The 27,447-nt window shown below is 41.4% G+C and overlaps 1 protein-coding gene across 1 annotated transcript in view; it reads right to left on the bottom strand.

Annotated features, from left to right (window-relative positions):
* loxl1 (lysyl oxidase-like 1) overlaps nt 1–27,447 on the bottom strand; it is a 203,218-nt gene that overhangs the window by 24,731 nt on the left and 151,040 nt on the right. The window contains exon 3 of the mRNA XM_029458194.1: nt 22,263–22,311. Within this exon, the coding sequence (XP_029314054.1) occupies nt 22,263–22,311 (49 nt within the window). The remainder of the gene's footprint in view (nt 1–22,262; nt 22,312–27,447) is intronic.

Raw genomic sequence — 27,447 nt, forward strand, 5'->3', positions numbered from 1 at the left:
TATATATATATATATATATATATATATATATATATAGATATATATATATATCTATATATATATATCACTTCAACGCAAAGCACGCAGCAGCTCAGAGCTAGCTAGCACCACCCTGATGCTAAAGTGAGCGACCCGTCTCGTCATCTCTCCATCAGGCGTTCAGACGCAGCATGAGTCGGTCTACCTGAGACACATTAACAACTCCATCACCAAATGTATTGCAACGTACTGCAGGCGGTGGAGGACAGGGGGCTAACGGAGTCTTCACACATGGCGTCACATGACACAACCTTTAAGCCGCCACAAGAAGTTTATTGTGCAATGAAAGATGTTATGCCAGAGTTTAAATTGCACTTTATGTCAAACTGTTGGTCTGTGTTGTCTAAGAGAATTATGGCAAACAAGATATTGGAGAAATAGTATTGAAATAAAAGACCTTTAAGTGTATTATGCCTACTTATAGATTCACTCATCTTCCAAATCCATTTGAATATTAGCTTCTCACATATATGCGATTAATTTAGACTCATTCATCACAAAGCATTTAATTAATTAGATAAAATATGTAATCGCTTGACAGCCCTAATAACAATATAATGTACTCTTGGTATTTTTCCAATATGTGACGAGGGAAATTAAAACTGCTCTTTTGAAGAAGTTGTCAAAGCCTCCTTTATGCAATGTGGAGTTTTATATAAACGTGTAATGCTGGAGAAAGAGGATGTCAATAACATGTCGGGCCTAATGGTCAGTATTTAATGGTTTTACTTTTGCTCTTGTTTCTACGCATTACTGGTGCAGTAGAATGCACCTCAACCTTTACAGCCACATCCAAACAGACATCAACAAATGACTGCCCCCTTGTGGGTCGATCTATGGGCAAACGACTGCGAAGACACTAACGCTCCCTTCACATCTTCCATTAATGTTTGACGCGGCAAAGTTTTCTGAATAACAATGAGTTAAACCATTTTCCCAGAGCGTCTAACAGCTTTAATTGGTACCCAGCATTGTTACCTACGCACATCTCCTCATAATCCTTTTCACACATTTATTTATCTTGTTTGTGTCAACTGTTTTCATGGATAGGAAAATCCTCTTTGTTATCATCAAGATAATCTCAAATAAGCGATAGAATAAGTAGCATTATTCTCACTTTAAAACCACGGAAATGCAGAAGTCTTATCTGCTGCTAGATATAATAAATGGCACTGTATGTATGAGGACAATACCCTCACATTTTGCTTTTGTCTGTGAAAGATAAGCACGTAGCTATGATGAGGTGATAGCATGCAGCCTAATGTGGCTCTTTTGGGGGGTGACTGTACACACTGAGGCCTTTTAGTGTCACTGCACCCTCTGATTTTATGTGATAGCTACTAAATAGAGTTTACAGTATATTATTGCACGTAAACACTTCAGCAGGGGGACAGTGGACTACTTTAGCACTTGTCAACACCTTTCTGTTTCTAGTTGTATCGTGTATGAGCTTCCCTTGGCAGGAATAATAGCCCTGGAATGCTGACTTGGGATCTGCTTTGCCAGACCTTTCTTCTCTTGTTATGGGGCTGAATTAAAAAGCTGTTTCAGTACTTTTCTCCCCTTTTTCTTTTTTTATAAAGCAATGCCAGCTTTTTCAAAGTAACATGAACACCTCCTTATGATTCACATCAGGATGAATTATTTGGTGTTTGTGTAATTTGCATTTTAGAGCTTCTATTAAAGCACATAATGCTCATGAACAGCGAGACAGGATCCAATGGTTTGATGATGCATGTTGGTACCAAACTGTGGCCTTTATGGCAGGATCTCAGCTTCTAAAAGAGAGAAACTGGAAAATTGCAAGTAAATATGACCGACTGCAAGTGCAAAAGAGTGTGTCCTTCGCAGCAGGTGGGAATCCTTACCCAAATAATAAATATACATACAAAAGGAATCAATGACAGGACTTATTATTCTTGTCATGGTGCACTTCTCGGGTCTTTATCAAGCTGCAACCTCCCACTCCTGTTTTCCAATACCGTACCTCTCACCCCTTTCAGCCGAAGCGACTGGATTCTCCTCGTCTTACCAGATAAGCACACTGCCCTTTCTTCACTGGGGAAATGTGAGAATAAGGATGCAGGATTTGTCCTCTGCTTTAAAAAAAAAAAAAAAACACACAACAAAAAACAGGACCCTGGCTCCTTGTCCTGCAGCTGAAAATGTCATCCTGGCCCGGCAATAAATCACATGGGGTTGTGATGTGTTTACTTATTGCAGTGAGGTGCATCGCTGTCATCCACACTCTTATTTACTCCCCTGGCCCTCTGCACGCCCCCCAAACACACTTCCATTTCTGCTTTATCTCCCTCCCCCTCTTCTCCCTCACCTTTCCTCTCCCTCTCATTCAATGCAAACAGAGCGCGTGTAGTGTATCAATCTCTACATATAATCCCGGGCATCCACCCAGCACACTTTTCTGTCTCAATCTAATCTAGCAAAGACTTTCAAACACTAAAATGTAAAGCCTTTACATACAATAGGAGTTTGCTGCCATTAAGAATAGTGCAGTCACTGTGCAAATGTCTTAACAAATTGGCACCAGACACCAAAAAACAATTCACTGTAGAGAACGAATGAGGCTAGACTGTCTTTATCTGGAGACAGAAGCTCTGGTAAGAGGAACACAAAACAAAATTGGTAGTAATAAGCACTGAGCCACATTTCCAAAAGAGCAACAGTCACTTTGTTTCACAGATCACTGTTAGTGATGTCATTGAATATCAAAAAGACTCACATAACATCAACGCAGTTTCCTCAGTCTCTGGTTTTCTCACACTGCATAATGTGAAATAATAACTAATGCTACCCTCCTCTTACGTCACTGAAGGTGTTCGGGGGTCAGTACTAAGAGAAGCATGTTGGCACTGAGCAGCTGTAAGACGTGAGTGTTTCTGGCTTTGTGAATGTAGCAGCGGTGTCGCTTTGCAAACTCTTTGCCAGCGTAAAAAAGAGGAAAAACGGCATTGTTCATGTAATGTCTTTTTACTCTAAAGAGGTTCCTAGGGGTTAGAGTAGGGCAGCGAAAGGATGTGTGACATGAAAGTGGCAGGAGTTTGATAAGAGCAACAGCAGGCAATTACAGTTCAGCAGCTCACCAGAGAATTGGAGGCTGTAACCTGTTGTTGGGACAGAGCCATCACTAAATCTGTGGCGACGGACAATGCTGCCTGATCTGTGATTTACCGTTTCTTGCTTTTCATGTTCAAATCTTCACAACTCAAAACACAGGTCTGGTTTTCTAGCACAAAACCCCTGTACTCGAGTCTAGCTGGGACATACTTTCTGTCCGATCAACATTTTCTAGCTTGCTACTATATCTGCAATTCATTTAAATCTAAATATTCATAAATAAATCTGGAAGTGCAATTTAATCTTCCACACTCATCCCAGCCTCATAGAGGGATTTCAGTGTAAACACAAGTGGATATTTGTGTGTGTGTGTGTGTGTGTGTGTGTGTGTGTGTGTGTGTGTGTGTGTGTGTGTGTGTGTGTGTGTGTGAACACTACCCCCTCCATGTGAAGCTACTATAGCCCTCATGCCCTCCCTCCAGCTCATTTCATCTTGGATTAGTCGTGTCTGTTGTTGCTGAAAGATGCTGCAATACTGAGTGAACAGAACATAGATTTATTATACATGTATATACATATATAGATATTGCACATAGTGAATTACGAAGCTCAGCTATAAAACCTATTTATTGTCTTCATTTACGTGGGATTGAAATTTAAAAACCGTTATTTGACGGATCAGCAAAGCCCCCCTAGATGTTAGAAAGGAGAGCAGGTCAGTGAGCCATACCTGACGGCAAGCTGGTCATTAAACCACAAATATGTGTATCTGGATTCATCTGTGCTCAGAAATGGTTCTGTTCCATGAAGGTTAAGACCTCAAGAAGCAGCTGACGGCTCCTGGGTGTTTGAAGAGCAGCGGCAGACCTGTGTGACTCCATGGGGTCAACATGGATTAATTGGCAGCCTGCTGAAAAACTTGCATTAGTATCTAGAGTCCATATACTCTGGAGGGTGAGGTGAAAGTAAAGGGGCAGGAGAAAATAAGGGGGGGGGGGGGGGGGGGGTGTTCTGCTCTCTCTAATTACTGAAACAGTTTCCTATAGGGAGTTGTGTTGTGTCTGATAAGCAAGAACAACATGAGGTAATGGTTGTGCACAATTATTACATTATGTAAGAAATGACCGTAAAACTAAATAATAGTTGATTTAGGTCATACGGTCTAAATCACATTCCCTTGATGACGAAGAATAAGAAAACTAAAATGAATTTACTGGTTTTGTTAATAACGGTAAATACCGCAGTGGACGCATTAATATGGTTACTGCAGTCATTTACTTCCTAAATCCTAAACACAATAATATATAGTCTCTCTGTTTGCAGAAGGTTTATCTTAAGCAGGTTGTACAGAACGAGTGGACTCATGAAATAATAAGATGCTTAACTCAGTGAGGCGCAAAAACCTCAATATGTGCAATTAAAGCAAGGCAACACTCATTTTTCAATCCAGTCATGCCTATCAAATTCATCATGCCTTTTTCCATTTTGTATATATTTCATAATTTAAGTCTTTTTTTTACACATATACAAAAGAGATGGGTCAGCAGTTTCTATTTGTGTCATTTTCCTGCCTTATGCTTGGTGTTTCCAGATTATGATGTAGTGCTGCCAGCAGATGAGAGATTGGAGAAGAGGAGCAGGGGCCTCAGCATTGCTTGATGGTTACATTGTGTGTGTCAGCAAGATACCACAAATACCCAGCACACACAAACCTGTCTTTTAGACGATGCCTTGTCAAGAGGAAGGTCAGATGAATGTGGAAGGTAGACAAATTACACATCACCACAGACAAAGGAGCAGGAGAGCTGGAGAACAGCGAGTCAGAGAGCCTGGATTTGTCTCACATGACTAATGATACCGGCCGATGGTGGATCGTACATCTCATCAGCGTTCAAAAGCCTCAAATCCGGTCACCGAAAAGACAGTTAGTTTTCCTCAGCCCCTGGCCCACTCCCCTGGGTGGTCATTAGAGGTGGTTAAAAAAATCCTCCACCTATCCACCAGTAGATGGCGTGGGCGATCTGACTGTTCTGTTAGTGGCTAAAGATGGAGGCTCTCTTCCGTCTCTGACTGTCTTCATAATGATGTTGCTGAGTTACATAAGAGTGCAGTATCTCTCAGCAGGCTCTCCATAAGAAATTATGCGTTAGATCTCAACCCAAACTCCCTGCTTTTATTTCTTTTTGTTACTGCACAAAGCCACCAAAATGTATTTTTTCCTCTCCTCCCGAGTGATAGAGAAATCCTGCTTTGATCACTGACCTAATTAATGAAGCAATTGATGAATGTAAATACCAGATTAGTTATGCAAATGATCACACCACAGAAAAAATAAATACATTGCTCCCGTTAGGAAGTTCTGAGGGCGCAGAAATTATGAATGCATGAGAGAAGATCTTGTTCATGATAACATTTTTAAAAATACAGATAAACAAAAATAAAGCTGTGGATTAGAAACTGTGGCAGAGGGGTGTTATGGTAAGAGTGATCTGAATGAGAAAGCAGGATGAGGGCCTTTGCCCTTGCTCTCCCTTTCATTTATCAAGTTGTGTGTAATAATAAGAATTTCAATTCTAAATCGAAAATCGATTGAAATTAGATTTTCCATCGGAAACAAAAGCAGGATTGGTGAGTCTCCAAGAATATTTTTTTCCCTCTAACACCGCCTAATTGTGCGCGTCTGAAGAAAATACAAAACAAAACAAAAACAACAATAACACACACACCTGCAGCTCAAAGACAACACAGCGCAGTTTAGTGGGAGCCTGCAGCTCAAAGACAACACAGCGCAGTTTAGTGGGAGCCTGCAGCTAAAAGACAACACAGCGCAGTTTAGTGGGAGCCTGCAGCTCAAAGACAACACAGCGCAGTTTAGTGGGAGCCTGCAGCTAAAAGACAACACAGCGCAGTTTAGTGGGAGCCTGCAGCTAAAAGACAACACAGCGCAGTTTAGTGGGAGCCTGCAGCTCAAAGACAACACAGCGCAGTTTAGTGGGAGCCTGCAGCTAAAAGACAACACAGCGCAGTTTAGTGGGAGCCTGCAGCTAAAAGACAACACAGCGCCGTTTTAGTGGGAGCCTGCAGCTAAAGACAACACAGCGCAGTTTAGTGGAGCCTGCAGCTCAAAGACAACACAGCGCAGTTTACAGGGAGCCTGCAGCTCAAAGACAACACAGCGTAGTTTACAGGGAGCCTGCAGCTCAAAGACAACACAGCGCAGTTTAGTGGGAGCCTGCAGCTAAAAGACAACACAGCGCAGTTTAGTGGGAGCCTGCAGCTCAAAGACAACACAGCGCAGTTTAGTGGGAGCCTGCAGCTCAAAGGACAACACAGCGCAGTTTAGTGGGAGCCTGCAGCTAAAAGACAACACAGCGCAGTTTAGTGGGAGCCTGCAGCTCAAAGACAACACCGCGCAGTTTAGTGGGAGCCTGCAGCTCAAAGACAACACAGCACAGTTTACCTGGAGCCTGTAGCTCAAAGACAACACAGCGCAGTTTACAGGGAGCCTGCAGCTCAAAGACAACACAGCGTAGTTTACAGGGAGCCTGCAGCTCAAAGACAACACAGCGCAGTTTAGTGGGAGCCTGCAGCTAAAAGACAACACAGCGCAGTTTAGTGGGAGCCTGCAGCTCAAAGACAACACAGCGCAGTTTAGTGGGAGCCTGCAGCTCAAAGACAACACAGCTCAGTTTACAGGGAGCCTGCAGCTCAAAGACAACACAGCGTAGTTTACAGGGAGCCTGCAGCTCAAAGACAACACAGCGCAGTTTAGTGGGAGCCTGCAGCTAAAAGACAACACAGCGCAGTTTAGTGGGAGCCTGTAGCTCAAAGACAACACAGCGCAGTTTACAGGGAGCCTGCAGCTAAAAGACAACACAGCGCAGTTTACAGGGAGCCTGCAGCTCAAAGACAACACAGCGTAGTTTACAGGGAGCCTGCAGCTCAAAGACAACACAGTGCAGTTTAGTGGGAGCCTGCAGCTCAAAGACAACACAGCGCAGTTTACCTGGAGCCTGTAGCTCAAAGACAACACAGCGCAGTTTACAGGGAGCCTGCAGCTCAAAGACAACACAGTGCAGTTTAGTGGGAGCCTGCATCTCAAAGACAACACAGCGTAGTTTAGTGGGAGCCTGCAGCTCAAAGACAACACAGCGCAGTTTACCTGGAGCCTGCAGCTCAAAGACAACACAGTGCAGTTTAGTGGGAGCCTGCATCTCAAAGACAACACAGCGCAGTTTAGTGGGAGCCTACAGCTCAAAGACAACACAGCGCAGTTTAGTGGGAGCCTGCAGCTCAAAGACAACACAGCGCAGTTTAGTGGGAGCCTACAGCTCAAAGACAACACAGCGCAGTTTAGTGGGAGCCTACAGCTCAAAGACAACACAGCGCAGTTTAGTGGGAGCCTGCAGCTCAAAGACAACACAGCGCAGTTTAGTGGGAGCCTACAGCTCAAAGACAACACAGCGCAGTTTAGTGGGAGCCTACAGCTCAAAGACAACACAGTGCAGTTTAGTGGGAGCCTGCAGCTCAAAGACAACACAGCGCAGTTTACCTGGAGCCTGCAGCTCAAAGACAACACAGTGCAGTTTAGTGGGAGCCTACAGCTCAAAGACAACACAGCGCAGTTTACAGGGAGCCTGCAGCTCAAAGACAACACAGCGCAGTTTACAGGGAGCTCTGCAGCAGGTAAACAATATATGCGTTGACACAGAATGCAGATTGCAACTACAGTTCAGAATCTGTTTTTTGCAGGTGAGGAAACTAAAGCTGTTATTGTAAAATACCCTTCTGACATCTAATGTCTCTTCAAAATTGTTCATATGGCCTTAATGTGGAACATTCCCCAAAAACATATGGTGGACATATCAGCTTGATACCATGTAGCCTATCTTTTAGAATGTAAATGACAGTTGTCAGGGCAAAAAAACAATGATCTGTTGATCTTTACAAATGGCATCGCCAAATCGAGTAGATTTGTGACTTTAAATTGGAAGTCAAATGGAATCTTGGATTGGGGGAATGGTGACACGCCTAGAATAAATCCACTTTGTCAAAGCAATATCAATATATACATTTTCAGCCCTGTTTCAGGTCCTAAGAGTTTGTGCTGTAGATCAGCAGAGCCAGGACACTGCTGCACACACTGCACAGTCCTTTATTTATATGCATACAAGTGAAATTGAATTAATTATATGACAGACATGTACTATCTATGTGACATCAAAGAACACAGGAGATATGATGTGGTTTAAGTACATGTTAACAAATAGCCTGAAGTTATGTTGTGTATTCTGCTTGTGCAGACATTTGCACGTAAAGTATTGTATTGTGTGTATAGATGTGTCAGCAATTGCGTGGGGATAGATAGGATTTAGGACTTACAACAGACAATAGTCTACAGTCATGCTTGAGGCTCTGTGAAGCTGTACTTAGGCACTGCTGTGCTTTGAGCTTAAATGCTAACGCCATCTGGCTAACATGCTCACACTGCTGATACTGCTAGCAAGCTAACATGTGCTACTTAGTACTTTTGCAAGTATTTGGCTGTGAACAAAATTATTGGACACACTATCATGTTGAACTGATAGTGGCACTATGAATCAGGAGATCACCACATGTATTCATGCTGAGGGGAACATGAATGTGTGCGCCACATGCCGTGGTAATCTTTCTCATGGTTGTTGAGCTATTTCACAAACAAATTTAATTACTACCTCCGCCAAGCAGTCAAGTAGCAGTTTACATTCACGTCTGTCTAAAATGTAATCACTCTAATCATTTTATCCTGTAAGACATTTGTGTGAAATTGTCATAATTAGTGTGTGAATTCTTGAGTTATCGCCAAAAACCTGTTTTGTAAGGTCACAGTGACCTTGACCTTCGACCACCAAAATCTGATCAGTTCATTGTTGAGTGCAAGTAGACGTTTGTGACAAATGTGAAAACGTTCCCTCAAGGCGTTCCCGAGATATCATGTTCACGAGAATGGGACGGACACGGTGGCCGGCGCGGAGGCATAACAAAAGTGGTGTTGGTGGCGCAACAAAAAAAGTATTACAACAATTACTGTACAGTAACTTTTTGGGACTGAAATTCATAAACCATGCCCACTAAGCAATCAGCCAAGTGTGTGCAGGTAAGAAGGTAAGGCACGGTTTAAACTCTTCTCAAGCTTTCTCTTTGCATTTTTGTGTGTACAACCCACTATAAAGTCCTTTAAGGAAAGTGTGTCTGCTATGTTATCCCCGTATTTAAACAACTATCATACCCTCATACCCACAAAGCTGTCAGGATCGGACTGCAGCCATATCACCACCGATTGGAACAATGAAACCAGGGTGTTAGCTTGGAAGACATCTCGTTTAGTGAAATTGTGTTGCTTTGATGAATGGTAGCTTTTGTATTGTAATCTACCATTCTTCTATCTAGAAGATGTCTAAGTCATTTGGATGGATCCACTTAACTCCTAAAATTATGTTCCAAGACAACATTGTCAATTTTCTCAATGTTTTAAGAAAAAAACGTATTTTCTACCAGATTAGTTTATTACACCGCCCCATGGAAGAAAGAATCCAGGGCGTTAGGCTAGATTCACACACATTCAGGCGTTGAACAAGTCGTTAAATGGGCCATTTAAGTGAAGCTCACACTTTGCCGCTCAACCCTGCGCTAAATACTAAATACGTCCTGCTTTGGTGTGAATGCAGTTTTACCGTAGAAGACATGTTATTGAGTAAAAAACCCTGTTATTTGCACTAAACCTGCTATTGTTAAGTAAGTAAAGCAGGGGTGGTCAGCTGGTTTTATGAATGGTAGGGCTGCAATCTACCATTCTTCTATCCAGAAGATGTCCGAGTCATACTTCACTAAGTATTAGAAATAAATCTTCAAGACTGCTTTATCGGAAGTATGGATAATTTATTTGCGGGTGTTTTATTTTTACGGCTTTGAAGTCAAGTCATGTATGAGTGGTTTTAGTTTGGTTCATTGCAAACAGATTAGCAGTTTATTTTTTAGAGATGTGGTGTTGTTGTAGATGTTCAGTCAATGATTGGTAGAGGTGCTTTCACCCAGCACCGTAAATCATGGTTCATTATTTTTGAGCATTGAGGTGAAGTTAAGGTCGAACCACTTCTGGTACAAATGTTACATTAATAGCTAAATATGTGATGTTGCCATGACACAGAAACAATCGGCTGCTGCCATCTACTCAGATAAAGTGGAAGAATTTATTCCAGATGATGGACGCTTCACTAAACCGGATGTCTCTGTGTTATGATATACCCCAGGAAGTCAAATCATGGACCAAAGTGAAAACGGTTGGCAGCAAATGTGTGACTGGAAGGTTGCTGGGTCAAAAATCTGCACCAGCAATACCATCTTGGCTTTGAAAGTGAATGAATAATCCCTTCTTCCTAACCCCAACAGCTTAAGTGGAGCTATTTAGAGACCTGCAGTCGAAGACTGTGGTCTTAGTGGGCAGCTCCAACACATGAATGAGCAGTGAGCGTAAAGTAGGGCATTTCTGCATAAGAGAACACATACGCAGAAACATTCTCTGAACAAATTAGTAGATATATATGTTTTCTCGCCTTTAAACCTCTTGTTAAAATCTGAACATTGTTCACTGAAGGAACATTTTATAAAAGAAGGAAAGAAAGCTTCATGGGCCATGATGTGAGGAGGAATGATAAAACCAGAAAGGCTTAAAAGAAGTCCAGCTTTCTAAAATTACCTGAATTTTTGCGGCAGTCTGTGCCATGTACTAATAAGGATCAGAGGCCCTTCATATGCTCCTCATGTCCGTTTCTACACTAGAGACTCCAGGGATTAAGAGGCTTGTGCTGCAAATGAAGCCAAACTGGCCTCGGCTCTACCAGAGCATATAGACAGAGAGAGATTGAGAGAGCATGTGAGAGGCAGAATGATGCTCGTTCTCAACACTGTACTTTCACTTCTTGTTTGAACGCACACAGACTTATGGCCGCCTGATCAGCTTCCTTCTCCAAATACCAATGTGTTGGTGACAATTTCTAGATTGCCGTATTGAAGACGTACCACGGTTTTAAGATACCGTAACCTACAGGATTTAAAGTGATGGCTTCTTCATGTGCCAGGGTTGAATATGAAGTAGGGTTATCCTTCAAACCTCTGTATTCATCCTAAACCTTTTAGTAAAGATCTCCTCACTCCCCCTATGATGGTTTTTCAGGGTTATCAAAGTAGTACAGAAATTGTTGTGCATGTAGGTGCAGCCATTAATACCATTATCCAGGCAGATTTGCACGGGTAAGTGTGGTGGCTTTCTTGTGTAGCGGAGGAGCTGTGCAGGAGGATCTGACCCGAGGCCAAGAAACTGAAACACAAGTGTCTCTGCGTCTGCTAAGACAGGGCCTAAAGGCTTACTCTCCCTGTGTGTCCTGTTCTGTGGTCCTCATGAGGCAGCTACCATCTACCAGAGAGGAGAACATTAATATTCAGTGTTCCCACTTTGATAATTGATACCATGCTGTCAACACTGTACGCCTGTGTCTAAAAAAAGATATTGTTTTAAATAACGTAATGAATTTGGCTGTGGATTTTATGACGTTGTTTTGTGACTTTTTTATGTTACAATGGATGCATTACAGAAGAAATTGTACATTTGAAAATATTTCTCATGGTTGTGCGCATTCAATGACTTCTGAGAGACAACAAAGTAATACTTCTACTGACACCTCAGCCGTCTTAGTTGGTCATAACCTTCCTTGAAAAAGTGTGTAGCTCACCATCATGGTGTCTGTGATGCAATAAACATATTTGTTTCTTATCAAACTGTGAGGTAAAGTGATTTCAGTATGTTGTAGTGGCGTGTAGCCTCAGACACTCACTAGAAACTTAATGCACCGTTGAGGTTATATGTAAAAATGGTAAAAGCCTTTTAACACACACATCCTACCATAAACACATTTTTCCGTTTTGATGCACATTAAGCTCGGTACAGCAAATTATTACCACCTTGCAGGTTACATTTTGAAGAATGGGCTCGGACCTAGCTTCCAGTAATACAACAGATTTACCCTCCATGGATAACTGTTGTCTTGTTTGGATGCGGTAGAATTGCCCGTACCCTTTCCATAACTTCTCCAGGGTCCTGAGCCTTTAATGACTAAAAACAATCAAAGCAACTACACAAATGTGCTTCACTCAGCCATTCCAAAGTCAACAGGGGCTCATGACTTTAACTAACTCCATCAAGAAGGGCTGTGACTTAATTAAACCTTACAAACAATGTCACGGACCACAGGGGCTGGCACTGCTGCCTGGCCAGAACTCAGAATCTGAGAGAAATTACCTCAAGTTACTTTACAAAGACATGATTTTGCCTCAGAGGAACTCACACTGTTTCTGGCTATGATCCTTGAGCAGACAATCGTCGCTATTTATTGCCCACTAATGGCGTACTTTGTATTCATTTAGTATCTTTAACTTTTGAAAATGTAAGGCAATAGAGATCAAACTTATTCGAAAGCGTTTCCCTTAAGTATCATAGCAGCCGTATAACAATGTATCATTTATTGACTGCCAACTTTTGAAGTCAAACAATAAAGTTTGGCAGTACAATCTGGATGGAACCTGTTGGACCAGCTCAGGACTTCGTTATAAGATTATAGGCCGTTATCGACTGATCATTAGAACCAGTTCAGCCAACTGGAAAATGGGATGTTCGGCGTTTGTAGTTACAGGTTTGTGAAGCAGATTGCATTAGTACTCGCTGAGAAGTAACAAAACTCAGAGGTTGCTTAATTAAAAGAAGCCGGCATCTGTTCAGTGAGCGATTAAATATGAGAGGCATTAACATGTGGTATTTAAAATGAATTTTGGCACTATGGTTTCTTTAATAGATGATCTAGCAAACAGCTGTTGGTTTTTGTGAAACGAGCAAGAGTCTCCATCACTCTGCCGAGGCACTTTGTAAAGATGCTATTTTCTCCGCTTCAGGTTCTTGTAGCCCGTACGTCTTGCTTGGCAGTGATGGGTAGTGAAGGAGTTGCTTCTCAGGTCAGGTTGCAATCGTCAGGCTCTGTACCGCGACATCGTTTTATAATCCGTCACCATCTCATAATGTTATGCACCGCAAATCTGTTTTACTGTTCGTCAAGTTTTAAGCACACAAAAAAAGATTAAGCAGCCGACATCCACTCAGCCTCAAAAAAGTCAAGTTGAGTTTTTTAAAGAACTAATTTTGAATCTAGTGTTGGGCGTTTATTATCATCCAGATTGGATATATATGGACTGGAGATGTTGCAAAACCCATAGTTGGCCTTAAAGTAGCAATCAGCACTATTTTCTACAAGGGCGTGTTGAGATCAATACATCAGATCAATCGACTGTTTATTTATTGACACGTTAATCAGCATTAATGTAGAGAATAAAGATAACACACATACATTGTGTCCAAAACCTAGATGTTTTCATCCGCCGGAAGATTTGCGACATATGCTAGCATGTTCTACACGCTCACAACAATACGCCAGTGACGCACAGAGAAAGCAAGAGAAACAGAGAGAGACTAAATATAGCACAACGTTCCTAACAGGCGTTGCATAATTGAACATCGTTCTGTTATCGTGGACGCGTGAGGATCATTATCGTGGACAATTTATTCGTGTTGAGCGATAATCTTGTTTTATCGCACAAGCCTAGGCCTATCCTTTAAGATCCAGTAGCACAAAAGACAGTGAAACGACTTATTCAAGTGTTCGACCCATAAGTGCGACACAATAATGGGTCAAATATGCTGCACTTCCCAAACACAGTGTGTTCAGGCCGCCTGCACGAGCTTCGCTTTATATCTTTGCATCATGATGTAGACAAAGTACAAAGACAACGCTTCATTCCAACCACAAACCTCCAGTTTCTGATGGATGAGCGTCCGAACCTTTGAAACACAGTTATTCAAAGCAGGTCATTTATTCAGGCGCTATCATTAACAGCCTCTGTTTCATAGTCTAATAAATGTATGTAAATGGCATTTGCCTACTTTTATCCTCCACTAGAGCCCCGGGTGTGAGCCTTCGGAGCAGAGCAGCTCATCCTTATCTGATGTACCATGACTTACTTATTACCAAAGTACAGGACGGTCACCGCAGAGCCGGATGGCTTTGCTCCAAAATGCCATGGAGAACAGAGGGGGGGATGAAAAGGTGGAATGCTGTGACAGATGGTGACTGGGGGGTCAGAAGCAGGACAGCAGAGTCTCTCAGGTATCATTCAGAGAAACATATGTTGCAACGGTGTACACCACAACATTGGCAAGAGATGAAGTCTAGACTCATAATCTTTACTTTATTTGTTTCGAAACTGTTAAAAATAACAGTTTACCCAGAAATGAAATGTGTCTTACACTGAACTGGTGTAAGAGTCTTGCTTTATTTAGTTCCTCGTAATCTTATATACAACTCTTCACATACTTTCCAGTCAAGAATAACACAACAGACTTTGAAACAAAGGTTTTCAGAGCAGTATATCTTCCTCTGAGAATCAATGAGATGCCGAGCTAAATGTAGCTGTGTGTGTACGTGATGGAGCAACATCAGCATCCGTTTGGAGTCATGTTTCAAATCAATAAACACACTCCTTTCAGCTCTGCTTTTGGCCTCCACCATCTCTTAGCTCTTTACATAATTAACTCTCTTCACCAGTTAGTTTGCTAGCTTTGTTTGGCGCTAACGCGGTAATGAACAGTGGGTTTACGTCACTACTTAAAACTTCTTCCACAGTTTTAAATTCATCCATGTCTTCATTGCTAATCAGCTTGCAACTTCTAATGAGGAATGTCAGTTTAAATGAAAACAAAAAAGTATAGTCCCAATACAATTAACTGACCATGTCAAGGACATAAAGGTGGGAGTATAAAGCAAAAGACTAAAGCATAAAGCAGAAGCATCTCTCAGTGAGTCTGCTTTGAGTGATTTGTATTAATTCTCTCTGGCAGCGTGGCTCGTCCGGCTCACCATCCAGCTGCAAGCAGACGACGTAGAGAGTCTCGTCACCTGCCCCTTGCCAGTTACTGAGCCGTCTGTTGGTTACACAAGATTGCCCTTGACTGCATCAACAACGCATCCGTCCTCATTACTTTAAAACACACCGTGGAATATTCTCCTTGTTATGTGCTTCACCAGAAGGAGAGCACACGAGGGCTCGTCTGTTCCCTTTATTTTACTTTTATATGGTGTTGGTACAACAACGCTCTTAAACAGTGTTATGTTTTATTAGCCTGGGTAGGCACTACATGTCCTTTCTATTTTTACATTCTGTTTTTAGTTAAAACATTTTTTCCAAGCCAGTCAGAGTATTTGTCAGGACGCTGATTACTTTTAACTATGATTGTTTCTCAAAATTCGGTTAAAATGTGCGATACATTTGGATGGAAAACCTGGCTCATGATGTTTCTCTATTCCCATAGAGTCAAAGTGTTTGCTTTTTTCCACTTCGAGAGAAGTCTATCCTTTCTCTCTGTCTCAAAATAACACTTTTAATCAAGTTTAAAACTGTTCAACTCCGGCCGACGAGTATTCAGCTAAATCCTCGGCACATAGAGCAAAACTGCTTTTGTTCCTCTTTGGTTGCATCCGACCTCTAAACATAGCTTCATGCTTTAAAATGAAGTATTCACCATATTTGAAGAAACTGGAATTGAAAGAATTGGGTGCATGCATTTTCATACATGTTCTTTATCTGCATGAAGACCTTCTGAGCCCGGCAGTGTTTGTTTTACTCAGTTTAGTTTTTTATTATGCAGTCTATTATTTGCATTATAGCAAGAAACACAACATGACTGCTCGTACAAACACCGCTGTGCACACAGTATGAGCACACATGAATATGCAGGATACACAATGACTTTTCTATATCCTAGCAGCCAGTCATTACATCAGATGATGTATTATTAATACTATGATGGACTGTACAAACCCAAGTTTGAAGTCCTGGTACAGATATCTAAACTATTTTGTTACTTTGTCGTCACACATGAGATTACACAGTTCACTCAAAACGACTTGCTGTGTTCTTATAAAGAAAACACAAACAGAAATATGTTGAAAGTTGGTGAAATATTCCCCAACTGTTGCACTGCAACACTGGATGTGTGATGAGAAGTATACTTACTGTAAGTACAGTATGCATTTTACGTCAGATCTACAAAACATTCACACATTACTCCAAAACATAAAATATTGAAACACTAATAAATGTAACCTGCTAAAGCATAGACAATTGATTTAAAGCCCACGTAGCAGTGGATGTTGTGAAGGCACTTTGTAGGCTGTGAAACTCTGCACACACATTACAATGATCACCTCTTGCCTCAGGGGTGCGTCCACTTACTGTATGTGTGCGCAGGCTTATACTGTATGTCTGTGAGTGTGTATGTGTTTGCTTGTGTGTATGTGTCTTGCTGTATCAAACAGCAAACAGTATTTCTGAGTGGTGAAGCTAACGCTGGAGCGCCTTGAGGTGTATTCTGACGGCACACAAAGCGAAGGTTTTCCTTGATTAATTCATGTGAATTTGGCTGCTGTGTGTTTTAGCTAACAAGTCATTTTCCATTGGATGTTTTTATCCAGTCTGTACATTTGGAGATTCAGTTATAGAACTGGATATTGTGTTTGTATTCAGAGATTTTAAAACTTGACTGGATGCATCTAATACGAACTAATGTCTGTTTGCAGGAAAAGGCATTTTGACATGTGACAGCATGGAAAGCGCAGGTGTTAATAATGACATTAATGACACGGCCATGACTTATTGAGACACTTGAATTGAACGGAGCCATCGTTAAGGTTATTAGCAACACCTGTGCTTCTCCTCCTATCGCCAGTCAAACTGTCTGCTTTGAAAAAGGATGATTTACATGTTTGGATTCACACCACTTCTAAATTAGACCTTGCATTCTATCTGGGCTTTGGCTCATCTGTGCTCGCTTGACAGATGTCTCTGTCTATCACTGTCAGCCGAGGTGGATGTTCCCGTATTTGACCCTCCTGAGCTCCACCTACGGGTCACCTTTGACCAAAGTCGGATTTTATATCGGCAATATATCGCAAAACCACCTTAAGATGTCACTGTACGACCGCAGGAAGGTTCCGGCAAGCATAAATGGTCACACTGCTCTCAACCAATCAGTCAGTGTGTTCTGGTTGTATCACCATCACAAATCAATTTGTCATCATCATCACCCTGAAACCTACCAGCTGTGATCCTAAAGTGAGTCACTGGACATTCAGGATGACTGATCCTGCATCAGTTACTAAGTGAAGCCATCAGCCTGTATGGCCTGGATTCAGCCATTAGTGTAATATGATAAATAGGACACAGATTAAGAAACACAATTTCCCTCTTCTACTATGACTGGAGGTCTCATTTGGAGATATGGCTAATCTTTACACGGCTCTCCATCTCCATCATGGTGCCACTTCTGAAGCCCAGTGAGACAGTTCCTCTCCTCCTCCAATGACATCCCCATTAGAGCAATCCTGCTGATAAATGCGAGGCAGATCACAAAAAGGGTGGTTTCATTTCAACATGCTCCTTAAGGCTGCACTCCAAGACAGGTCAAGCTTCTATTTCCCGCCCTTTAAATTACACCCTGTTTTTTCACACAGTCCAGCAAGACCCACTGACTATGAATAATGCATCGGGGTAATCAGGGCCTCTCAATGGATGCACAGAGCATGGAAGGGATTGATAAATATGGCACCAATTTGGCTACCGCAGTACCGCATACCTACAGTATGCTTAAAACATAATCTGAACAGCAAAGTAAACCATCCTGGATGCAGCACGGCACTTGGGTATTGATGAGGACACTTATAGACTTCCCTCAGATCGATAGCATACGGTTTTCCTGGCTTTGAATGATCAACTACCCACCAGGTTGCAGATTGTCAAGAACATGGCCGAGCTTGTATTGTACCTTAAATCTACACTCCACTATGACTGCTTGAAGTCACAGTGCTGAAGAGAATGTATTGTTATCATTGGGGTGTGATCAATCAGGAGCATTCAAGGGTTGCCAATGTCACGTCAGAGGTCTCCATACTGTGAAGATCGATCAGAGACAAAGCCCATGCTCCTGCCAGTGGCAGTGGGACAGTCTGTTATCAGTGCAACTAGCACTTCAATTACAACAGTTGCAACGTTTAGAGCCACGATAATGGCAGGAACAAGAAATGGCTTTAACACAGAGCACCAGCGTTTCTCTCGGGTTCTCTTTGTAAATAAAGCCACTGATACCTGCTGTTCATCACATGAACTGGCTCTGGAGCCATAACTGTACACTATGAGACGAACCATAAGGAGCATCTCTTATCCGAGCTTCCATACGTCCACCTCTTGTCAATTTTGAAAATAAGGACCATCTGTGCTTATGTGCTTTGAAAAAAAGCAGCAAACAATTTCAAATTGAGATCAAGGAAACTGTCCATTTAAATGTTTTGTATTGCCTATTTATTTTCTTGACAGTGTCATCATTCATAGTCGATAGCTGGCCAGTAAAACACATCAATCTACTGCCAAATAGTGCACCCTCAGTAGGGTGACACGTCACACATCTTGTTTACAAGACATGACAGTGCGTCTCCATGGCTACAGACATTACTTCCTCATTGGTAGTTGAGGCTTGTGTCAGAAAATGATACACCATAGAAAAACACAAAACAGCAGCAAAGACTGGACGTGATTTTATCACGTTGATGTATAGGCTACAGTAGTATGTTTGTATGACATCCGTATTAATATTGTGATGTACACATTTATATTTGAGGTGAATTCTGATTTGATCCAGATTTCCGGCTGAACTAAGCAGCTAATGGCGTATACCCTACAGTCTACACGCGGTGAGTCAGACTAATGTCACACAGAGTGCAACAGCAAAGGCAGCTTAGCTAGCTTAGTTTCTAATAGTGTAGATGTGCTTTGCAGTTTACTTTGTCCAATTTAAAGCTCCTTTGTGATATTATTCAGCAGTTAAGGCTCCTGTTGAAGTTATAAGAAGCAGTTTGGTCGTATATGTGTCAGAAAATCTGTTCTATTGGCACATTCAGTGTTTTCGTAGTGTCATGCTAACTCTTGCTAGCTGTCAGACCTTTTCTATGGGATTTCCTATTGAATCGATTATTGTTAGCATTATGTTAAGCAGGCTAGCATGCCTGTTAGTAAAGCATTCATATAGATTTAAACAGCAGGCATGTATATATACATTATATCATATAGAAACGTATAACTAATAAAAAAAACATAAATTACTACATTACTATGCACTAACTCAATTATTTATTAACAAAAAGGATGTTACATAAAAAATATTCAAACTTTAATCTTTACTATAAAGAGCATTGTCTTTACTGCATTATATTTGATTAATGATCAGTTCTTGAGTCTTTTCAGGAGAATTATACAAATAAAAAACTGCAAATTACTTTTTTTTTTTACCCAAAACTACTTTTAATCAGCGAGTGTCTGCAGTCTTCCACACGTGCATTCAGCCCCAACAGCGTCCAACATGAAGGCAGGGCAGCGTCTATGTTGCTTTAGAGACACAATCTCGCTAATGTGTAAAACGTAGCTGCTTTGAATGCACATGAATAACTGAAGACGACTCAGAAGAGCATTTTAACATTTTGATCAACTCAAAGCTTCTCCCATCTGGATTTTGTCGGTTGGACAACAAGAGGACACAGTTCACTCGTCTTTATGATCTGACTGCAGCACTTCGGCCTCTACCACCTGTATAATTATAACAGAGATAAAAACACATAAAAAACAAATTACCGTGGGATGTTGTGTCTGGAAAATTAGTGGTGTCAGTCCAATAAGTCTGACTGAGGCAAGTTCAGTTGACTCTGCTGACATTTTCAAATTCATTGTTGTGGGGGAATGGCTCTCCAGCCAGCCCAGATGTTGTTTAGCTGGCCACTCTTCCCAGTAGTCAGCATTTGCTTCTAACCCTGAGGAAATCATTGGATCTTGAATCTTGCACAAAGTGAGAAATTATTAGGTTTCACTGGGCTGTTTAGTCACCAAGGAAACTCAGATGTGCGGAGACACATTTTTTTTTTCTCTCGCTCATTAGTCACTAAACAACGGAGATGATGTTATTTTTATTTTTAAACTCAGCCACTGGAACTTGGTATTACACTTTAACACACATACATTGCAATAGTGACCGGTAGAAGGAGAAACTGCATTATGAGTTATGATTCCATATGGTGCATGTTTCTTTGTTCTCCTGAAACAACATTCCTTCTCTAACATCATGCAAACTCAAATGAAAGCTTACATTTCATCATTCATTGCTTGGTACTGTTTTTGCACACAAAACACACTGATGGGTAAAAACTTGAATGGTCCATGTGAGAGAAAGCAGATCACATCCACAGCCCAGAGCGTGATTCTCTGCAGTGGTGAGATTACAGCGGTGATAATAGACCCCCCGACCCGCCACATACACACGAATACACACAATCACACAATAGAGCATGGGACCAAAAATGCAATTTCCATGCAAATTTTGAGCACACTTACAAAAACATTTCCATATTCGGTGTGATTGTGACTCAAACTCTCTGTTTAGTCTGCTTAACCTTTTGATTTATTTATACATTTATACTTTCTCCCCTTCGCTCCATCTCTGCGCCTCTTCCCCATGTGTTGGATTAATGCAGGTTTTGTGCATTGACCAGAATGTACGGGCACAGGGCTGTTTTACCCTCCTGTTCTTGTCGCTTTATTTATTCATGTGACATCTTGTCCTTTTGCCTCATCCAGCTCAGTGCTTCGCAGGGATACAGATGCTTTAGATAGCAGACACATTTGGGTTGCTCAAGCACTGATCGTATGCCAGCCACTCAGACAACACCATTAATCTCTCTTATCAGCATCTCAGTGGGTGCTCTGGCCCCAGAATGGTATGTTCTGCATTGGGCTGCTATTACTCAACGGATGCTAAATAAACCACATTGCTCCCTCTGATTTACCCTCAGTACTGATGTACAGCCTTTAGCTGAAGAGGCGAAAAGAGCCATCGCTCTCCCAGTGGCATTGACCACTTTGTTATTGTTAGTTCCTTCAAAGTGTTCCTGGCCTCTTACACCAACGGCTTGACAATTTTGTAATTGCATTGTGTGATAAAAAGCTAATTAAGTTATGGAAGATCTGTTATCTGTTTTATTTTCCTCTGTGCTATCTAGGGGATGACCTTGATAAGATCAGTTGGAGGCTGCTGGCTTTTTTTTCACTGGTGCTGTGTGTTAATAGGGACAGTGATAACTGCTGTGGATGGAGATGAGAAAGGGCTCCTTGATGACAGTAAGCTTAACACAAGATACAGAGATACAGGCTCCGATATAAGACAGGGAGTGCCTGAGGGAATCACCCACCAATAAAGTTCTGGTTCGTGTGATCCCATAAACAACTGATAAGACTTGGAAGCCTAATGAGTTGAATTATTTTACTGACACTTGGAAAATGTGGGTTGACTGCTGTCTTCTGAAGCAAGACAATATGCTCACGCCTGCAAATTTGTACCATAAGCAACGGAAAATGACTTTGTGGAACCCCTGGTGTTTTCCAGCAGGCGTTGAAGACGTGGTTGCACTGGGAGCAGGCATTAAGCGGAGACAACACTGTGCACACACTGGGTATGCTGCACTACCACATGAAAGAAAGAGATGCAAAAAGGATCTAAAGCAAACTTATCGCTGGGCAACAGCGCCCGCTGTCACTCAAAAACCAACAGGGACACCGCTCATGCAGACATGCACGCATACACACACTTATCTATTTCATTTAGACCGCAGCTTTACTGTATACTGTACAGTGTGGTGACTCACCGGGGAATCGCACAGAGCTGATATCCTGTAATTGCTTATTAGGGTAGATTAGGATTGTACTGTCTGTGCAGGAAATACATCTTAGTCTTAGATTTATTGCGCCTGGTGGCTTGTTTACGGTGCAAAGCGTGGCTAGCTGAGCAAGCGTAGACCCAGGCATAAAACATCATTTGTTTTAGTTAGGGATGCCCTGCTAGACATATACGGCACAGGGATAGTACTAATTAGCTTTTTCAGTCAATCACACACACACACACACATTCTGTACTCCACCTGAGGCTGTAGGCGAGGTAGACCTGGCCACAAACGGACCTCTGGACATCTAGAAAGTACAAAGAAATATAAGCTGTATGCATCAATTGTTGTTACTCTCATGAAGCGGTTTAAAAAATATATATTAATCTGATATTGCTACATTAAAATAATCACTCACATTTTTTGACGCTTCACAATTACGTTGTCCAAGAGCATTCGATGTGTCCTTATATTTCTATTCTTCTGGATGTGTTAAGAACGTACCGGGGGGAAGTTTTGACAGTGCTCTCACCATGCATTACCTTAATGAACTGTTATCCTCGGCGCTCACCCAGGCCTTGTTTGGTATTAAATAATTCAGGACATTCTCTGTTGCAAACTTCCGCTGCATGCACATCACGTCTGTGCTTGCTGTCTCCCCTGTGTTTCAGAGGCGTAATATATTACATCGACCCATGATGCAGTGGAGACTGTTGCACATACTGTTCACCTGCCCAAGGGTGTGGTTTGGTTGATGATGGGGAAACTACTATACTGTTGTACATCATGCTCTGCACTATTCTATTATAGTATTCTGTGTGGAAAAGCAGCGAATGATAAAGGCAGTGATGCGGTTCAAAAGACAGCTGTAAACAGACGTACAAGGAGAGAATGGACAGTTCTGTCAATTAATGTTAGAGGGAAGTTCTTCAAGCTTTTTCTTAATGACTGACAACATGCTCTTTGTATCTTCATACAGCAGCAGGTTTGCACTCTCGCAAAGCGTCCATCAGCAGCACTTGTCCTGAACACCTTCTCTTGCAGAAATTTAACTGTCCGACGGGCTAATTACTTCTTTGGCATGTGGCCTTTCCACAGAGAGAACACCAGAGCAGTGTTATCACTGCAACAAGATGACCTGCTGACAGACCGTGTCGGAGACCCTGCTGGGATTGGTGTATTGATCAGAAGGGGTAGAACCCCATCACAGTGCAAATTGACTGTTTACATGTCATTATACCTGGGGGGTCAATTAAAAATGTATATCGTGTAACGGACCTGTGTGAGAACAAAAAGACGTCAGCTGCAAGTAGAGGAAATAAAAAATATATAAAATACTGGAAATTGCCTGCATTGCTACAGTACAGGGACATAATTTCACCTCATGCACATATAATGCCACTTTCTTAATGTTCAGGTTATAGTCTTCAGGGAGACACGTTGTGCTTTTGTAGTATTGGGTTGAACAGAGCAGCATATTGATGCTTCATGGAAAATATGCCCTTCAATAACTTCTCACAGCGCCCTGACATTTGTTCTTGACAAACAGGCTCATTATTGGATGACTTAATGAAACCCTTCCATTCAGAATAGATTTCTGTCGAAGACAAATGATGTACATGTGGCACCAAGAAATTAGAAGTCTGGAAAGGCAGAGCCTGGCTCTGTCAGAACCCACTCAATTGGACAAATTCTCCCATCCAGAAGGGGTAATGAGCCCAGATCACCGCAATGATTGTAATTATAACATTGTTTTGATCAATTAGTCCTCCATGTTAGACTGCTTTCAATATGATGGATTTCACAGTCCTTTTGGATTGTACAAAACCAAACATCTGAGTTAAACACGACCTTGTAGACGGATTCCAAATACACTGATTCCTTTTCAACTGTAACGTAGAAGATCCTGAATGAATACTGAAATATGTAAGAAATAAGTTACCCATCTAACCATCTTTGTTTATTTTGATGACATCATAGAATGACACTAAACTTCTCAATGTCGTTCCCATTATTCTGGAGTAAGTCAGATACTATCTGCTGTAGCAAACATTACATTTAGGACCGTGTGAACTCACCCCGAGTATTATTTGTGTGAGATAAGGAGGCATCTCCTGCTGCACATCCTAAACCTACACAATTATGTGTAAATTATTTGCAATTCAACAAATCCAAGTTGTTCTACCAAGATAAGAAACAGCCGCCATTAAAACCAAAACACAGTAAATCACAGACAAAAGAAATACCTTCATGATCACAGCTCATGAAGTAAAGCACCAGTCCCTAGCTCTTCCCACTGTATGTCTCCGTCCTTCTCTGTTATATTGTCCTCGTCTGTGAGGAAAGGTACTGGAGTCAGCAGAAACCCACCTCGCCTTGAGTTGACCGTGAGTTTTAACTTGGTAAACCGCTGGATTTCCACATGATCCAGGTCTGAGTGCTCCATCTGTGTCTCCATCACTGGGTTTTGTCCTTTCCCCTTAAAAATGTTGGTGCTCGAAAGCATCCTCTTGATCCGCTTGACATCAAGACGACGTCTGCTTTTAAAATTGCACATGACACCGAGTCTTACAGTCAGCCTATTCATTTCAGATTACACAAACAAAGGACAGAGGCCCCTTTCCGCATTCGCCAGGTCAACAAGGAAAGCGTTAACGAAAGTGATTACTCATGCAATGACAGCCCACTCATCCAAACAGGCCTAAAAGAAGCTGCGGATTAATTCAGAATACAAAACAACAACTATCTCAAGCCCTCTTGTGTGAGAGGAGAATGGTGGAGGGTTGTAAACACTGTCCTTTTATACACATTGCCAACGACTGTAGGCTGCAGGATTCTTCGGGGCATTAAAGTTAATTCTTCTGGTGATTTTTACAATGTTTTAGTTATTTGTCTTTTTAATCCTGGAATAACCTACTTTGTTGGCCGCCTAAGGGCATCGGAAAGCAGCTGCGAACACAACACTGAGATACAGTCTTACTACCGGCTTGAAACGGCGAACTTGTTAGCAACATATGCAGCAGATTCGTGGAAAAGATTAGCGTCGGTTTTGAGTTGTGTTTGTGGCCACCTGAAGTCCAGAGCGAGTCGCTCAACTGTGTTTAACCTCTTGCTAACTTTGTTTGTCTGCAGAGCAAATGCTAAGAGAGCCTGAATGAAACAATGACGTGAATGAAATGTGCTATAAAGCTTCATAGAGCGGGGGGGAACTACAGAATTATCTTTGTGACCCCTTTCTCATACATGTGATCAGAACAGTGTTTTGGGATTATACCCGCTTTAACTTTAACCCTCTGTGCTACGCATGATGATGCCAGTTGTGTCATAGAATAGACCAAATAAACATAATCTAAAGAAATACTTTTTGGGGGGGTCTTTTTTGGGGTACGTTGCCTCGAGGCAACACCGTACCATAATGGTAAGTAATGAAAAAAGAGACATTTATATAAAAACACATGGAAAATACTAAATAGCCTCAACAGGTGCATGCCGCTTTAAATATGAAAATAGTTATTTTTAGTATCTGAATGTTGCCTGCAGGTCGTGGAACCACCCATTGGAGAGGCAACACCGTACCACAGAGGGTTACAAATCAACACCGGGTTTTATCCAATGAGAGCTGATTATAACACAACAACAGATTACAATAATGAGTTTATACAAAAGTCTGTATTCTGCTCAGGGCTTTACAGCTTTTCACACATTTGAGGTTAATTTCATTTTCAGCAAAGAAACTATAGCTTCTGCTAATCTTCAGTAAATACTGTAAGAGTCTAATTTGTTTTACCTTTAACTATTTGATAATGCTGATAGTGCTATAAAAAATGCCATAAGCTCAAGTTTTATGGCTAGTAACTTAACATTTTGGTACTTTCTAAATTAGCTTATATTATATTTTAGACTTCTAACATGTATTTTTTTTTACCAGGCAAGCACACACACTCTTATATATTGCTGTGGCCCCAGGAAGTAAAAAAAAAACTAATTTCTTTATGAATAAAATTGCTTTGATGCCTTGAAGGTACCATATTTCTACTTTTCCTTGAATTATATTTTAATATTTCAGTAGGCACTCCATCTTTAGAATATTAAAGGTTCAATATCAATGAGACACGGTTTACATATGTCCACATTTATGTTCCTCTTGACACGCAGCACATGCATGATGCAAAGCACATACACATATTCTTTGCCTTCAGTCACACATGGTTGTAAACCAGACGCATGCAAAACGAGTGCAGCAACATCATTGTCCATGAGAGTCAGTATTAGCAACATAAGTACTGTATGCACCTGAGGCATCTACACTATTATTAATGTATTTATGTAAGGATGTGGCAGCTTTAAAAGTTATCTCTTTAATTATTTTTATTTGATTGTTATCTGCTTCGATATCGGCCTAAGGCAAAATTACTCATTCATAACTGATGCGACCCGTGTCATCAAAGTGAAGGTTAGGCGTTAAAGGATCCCTCGTGAAAATGTACACCTACTTCCTTTTCAATAGCGCTCATTAATACGTGTTCTGAGCTCCCTGTCACAAAGCCTTTAAGTACATAGATCACATTGCATCACAAATAACAAACACGCTGCTGCCTTTAACTTCACTTGCATTCCACCAACAAGCCATTTGAAAATTAACTGTTGGTGCCAGAAACACTTATAACGGAAGATATAAAATGCACAAGGGGACTATATGCCATCACAGAGTGATAATTAACACTGAGAACAAGTGGAGGATGAAGTCAAACACCTGGGCCAGTGACAGCAAAGAGGACAAAGAGAACGTTTGCATTTACAAAATACATCATGACAAATAACTGTTGTTATTGCTGTGTTGTGTATACATTTAAGTTATTACTGTTACATAAAGCAAACAAAAGCCTACTGCAGACCGTGCAGTGACTAATGAGTAAAAAGCTCTGCACGCTGTCTGTCCGGCGGAACGATACGCTCCGATATCCTGGTGCGTTTTATGAATATACGGAGATAAGAGCAGGTGGGCGGTGTGATATGATAAGTATGATAACAACAACAACAACACAAGATTAACTCTCGGTGGTTTCTGTGACATGTTAATACTAATGTTTAAAAATACGGACAAAATACACAGAGCGACCGACGCGGACAAAGTGACCCGGGACGCATCTGTGCACACACTGCTAAAGAATGTGGCCGTACGCAGCGCAGACCAACTCCAGGTGTGTTCTCATTGCATCCTGTGTTTTGAGTGCATTCACACCTGCACTTAGAGTTCAGATGCATGTTAATACAGGACAAAGTGTGTTCTGATGAACAAGTGATTCATTTGCTTTACAGATCTTTGTCTTATTAAGACACGTGTTGTGCACAATCTTAATGAATGTACATACAAACTGCATACTGCAACGTCCTGCATTTAAAAAAGAAAAGAGGCCTTGTTATAAAAACATTTTGACGCTGT

Source organism: Cottoperca gobio, chromosome 3 (genome assembly GCF_900634415.1).
Source record: "Cottoperca gobio chromosome 3, fCotGob3.1, whole genome shotgun sequence".
Lineage (NCBI taxonomy): Eukaryota > Metazoa > Chordata > Actinopteri > Perciformes > Bovichtidae > Cottoperca > Cottoperca gobio.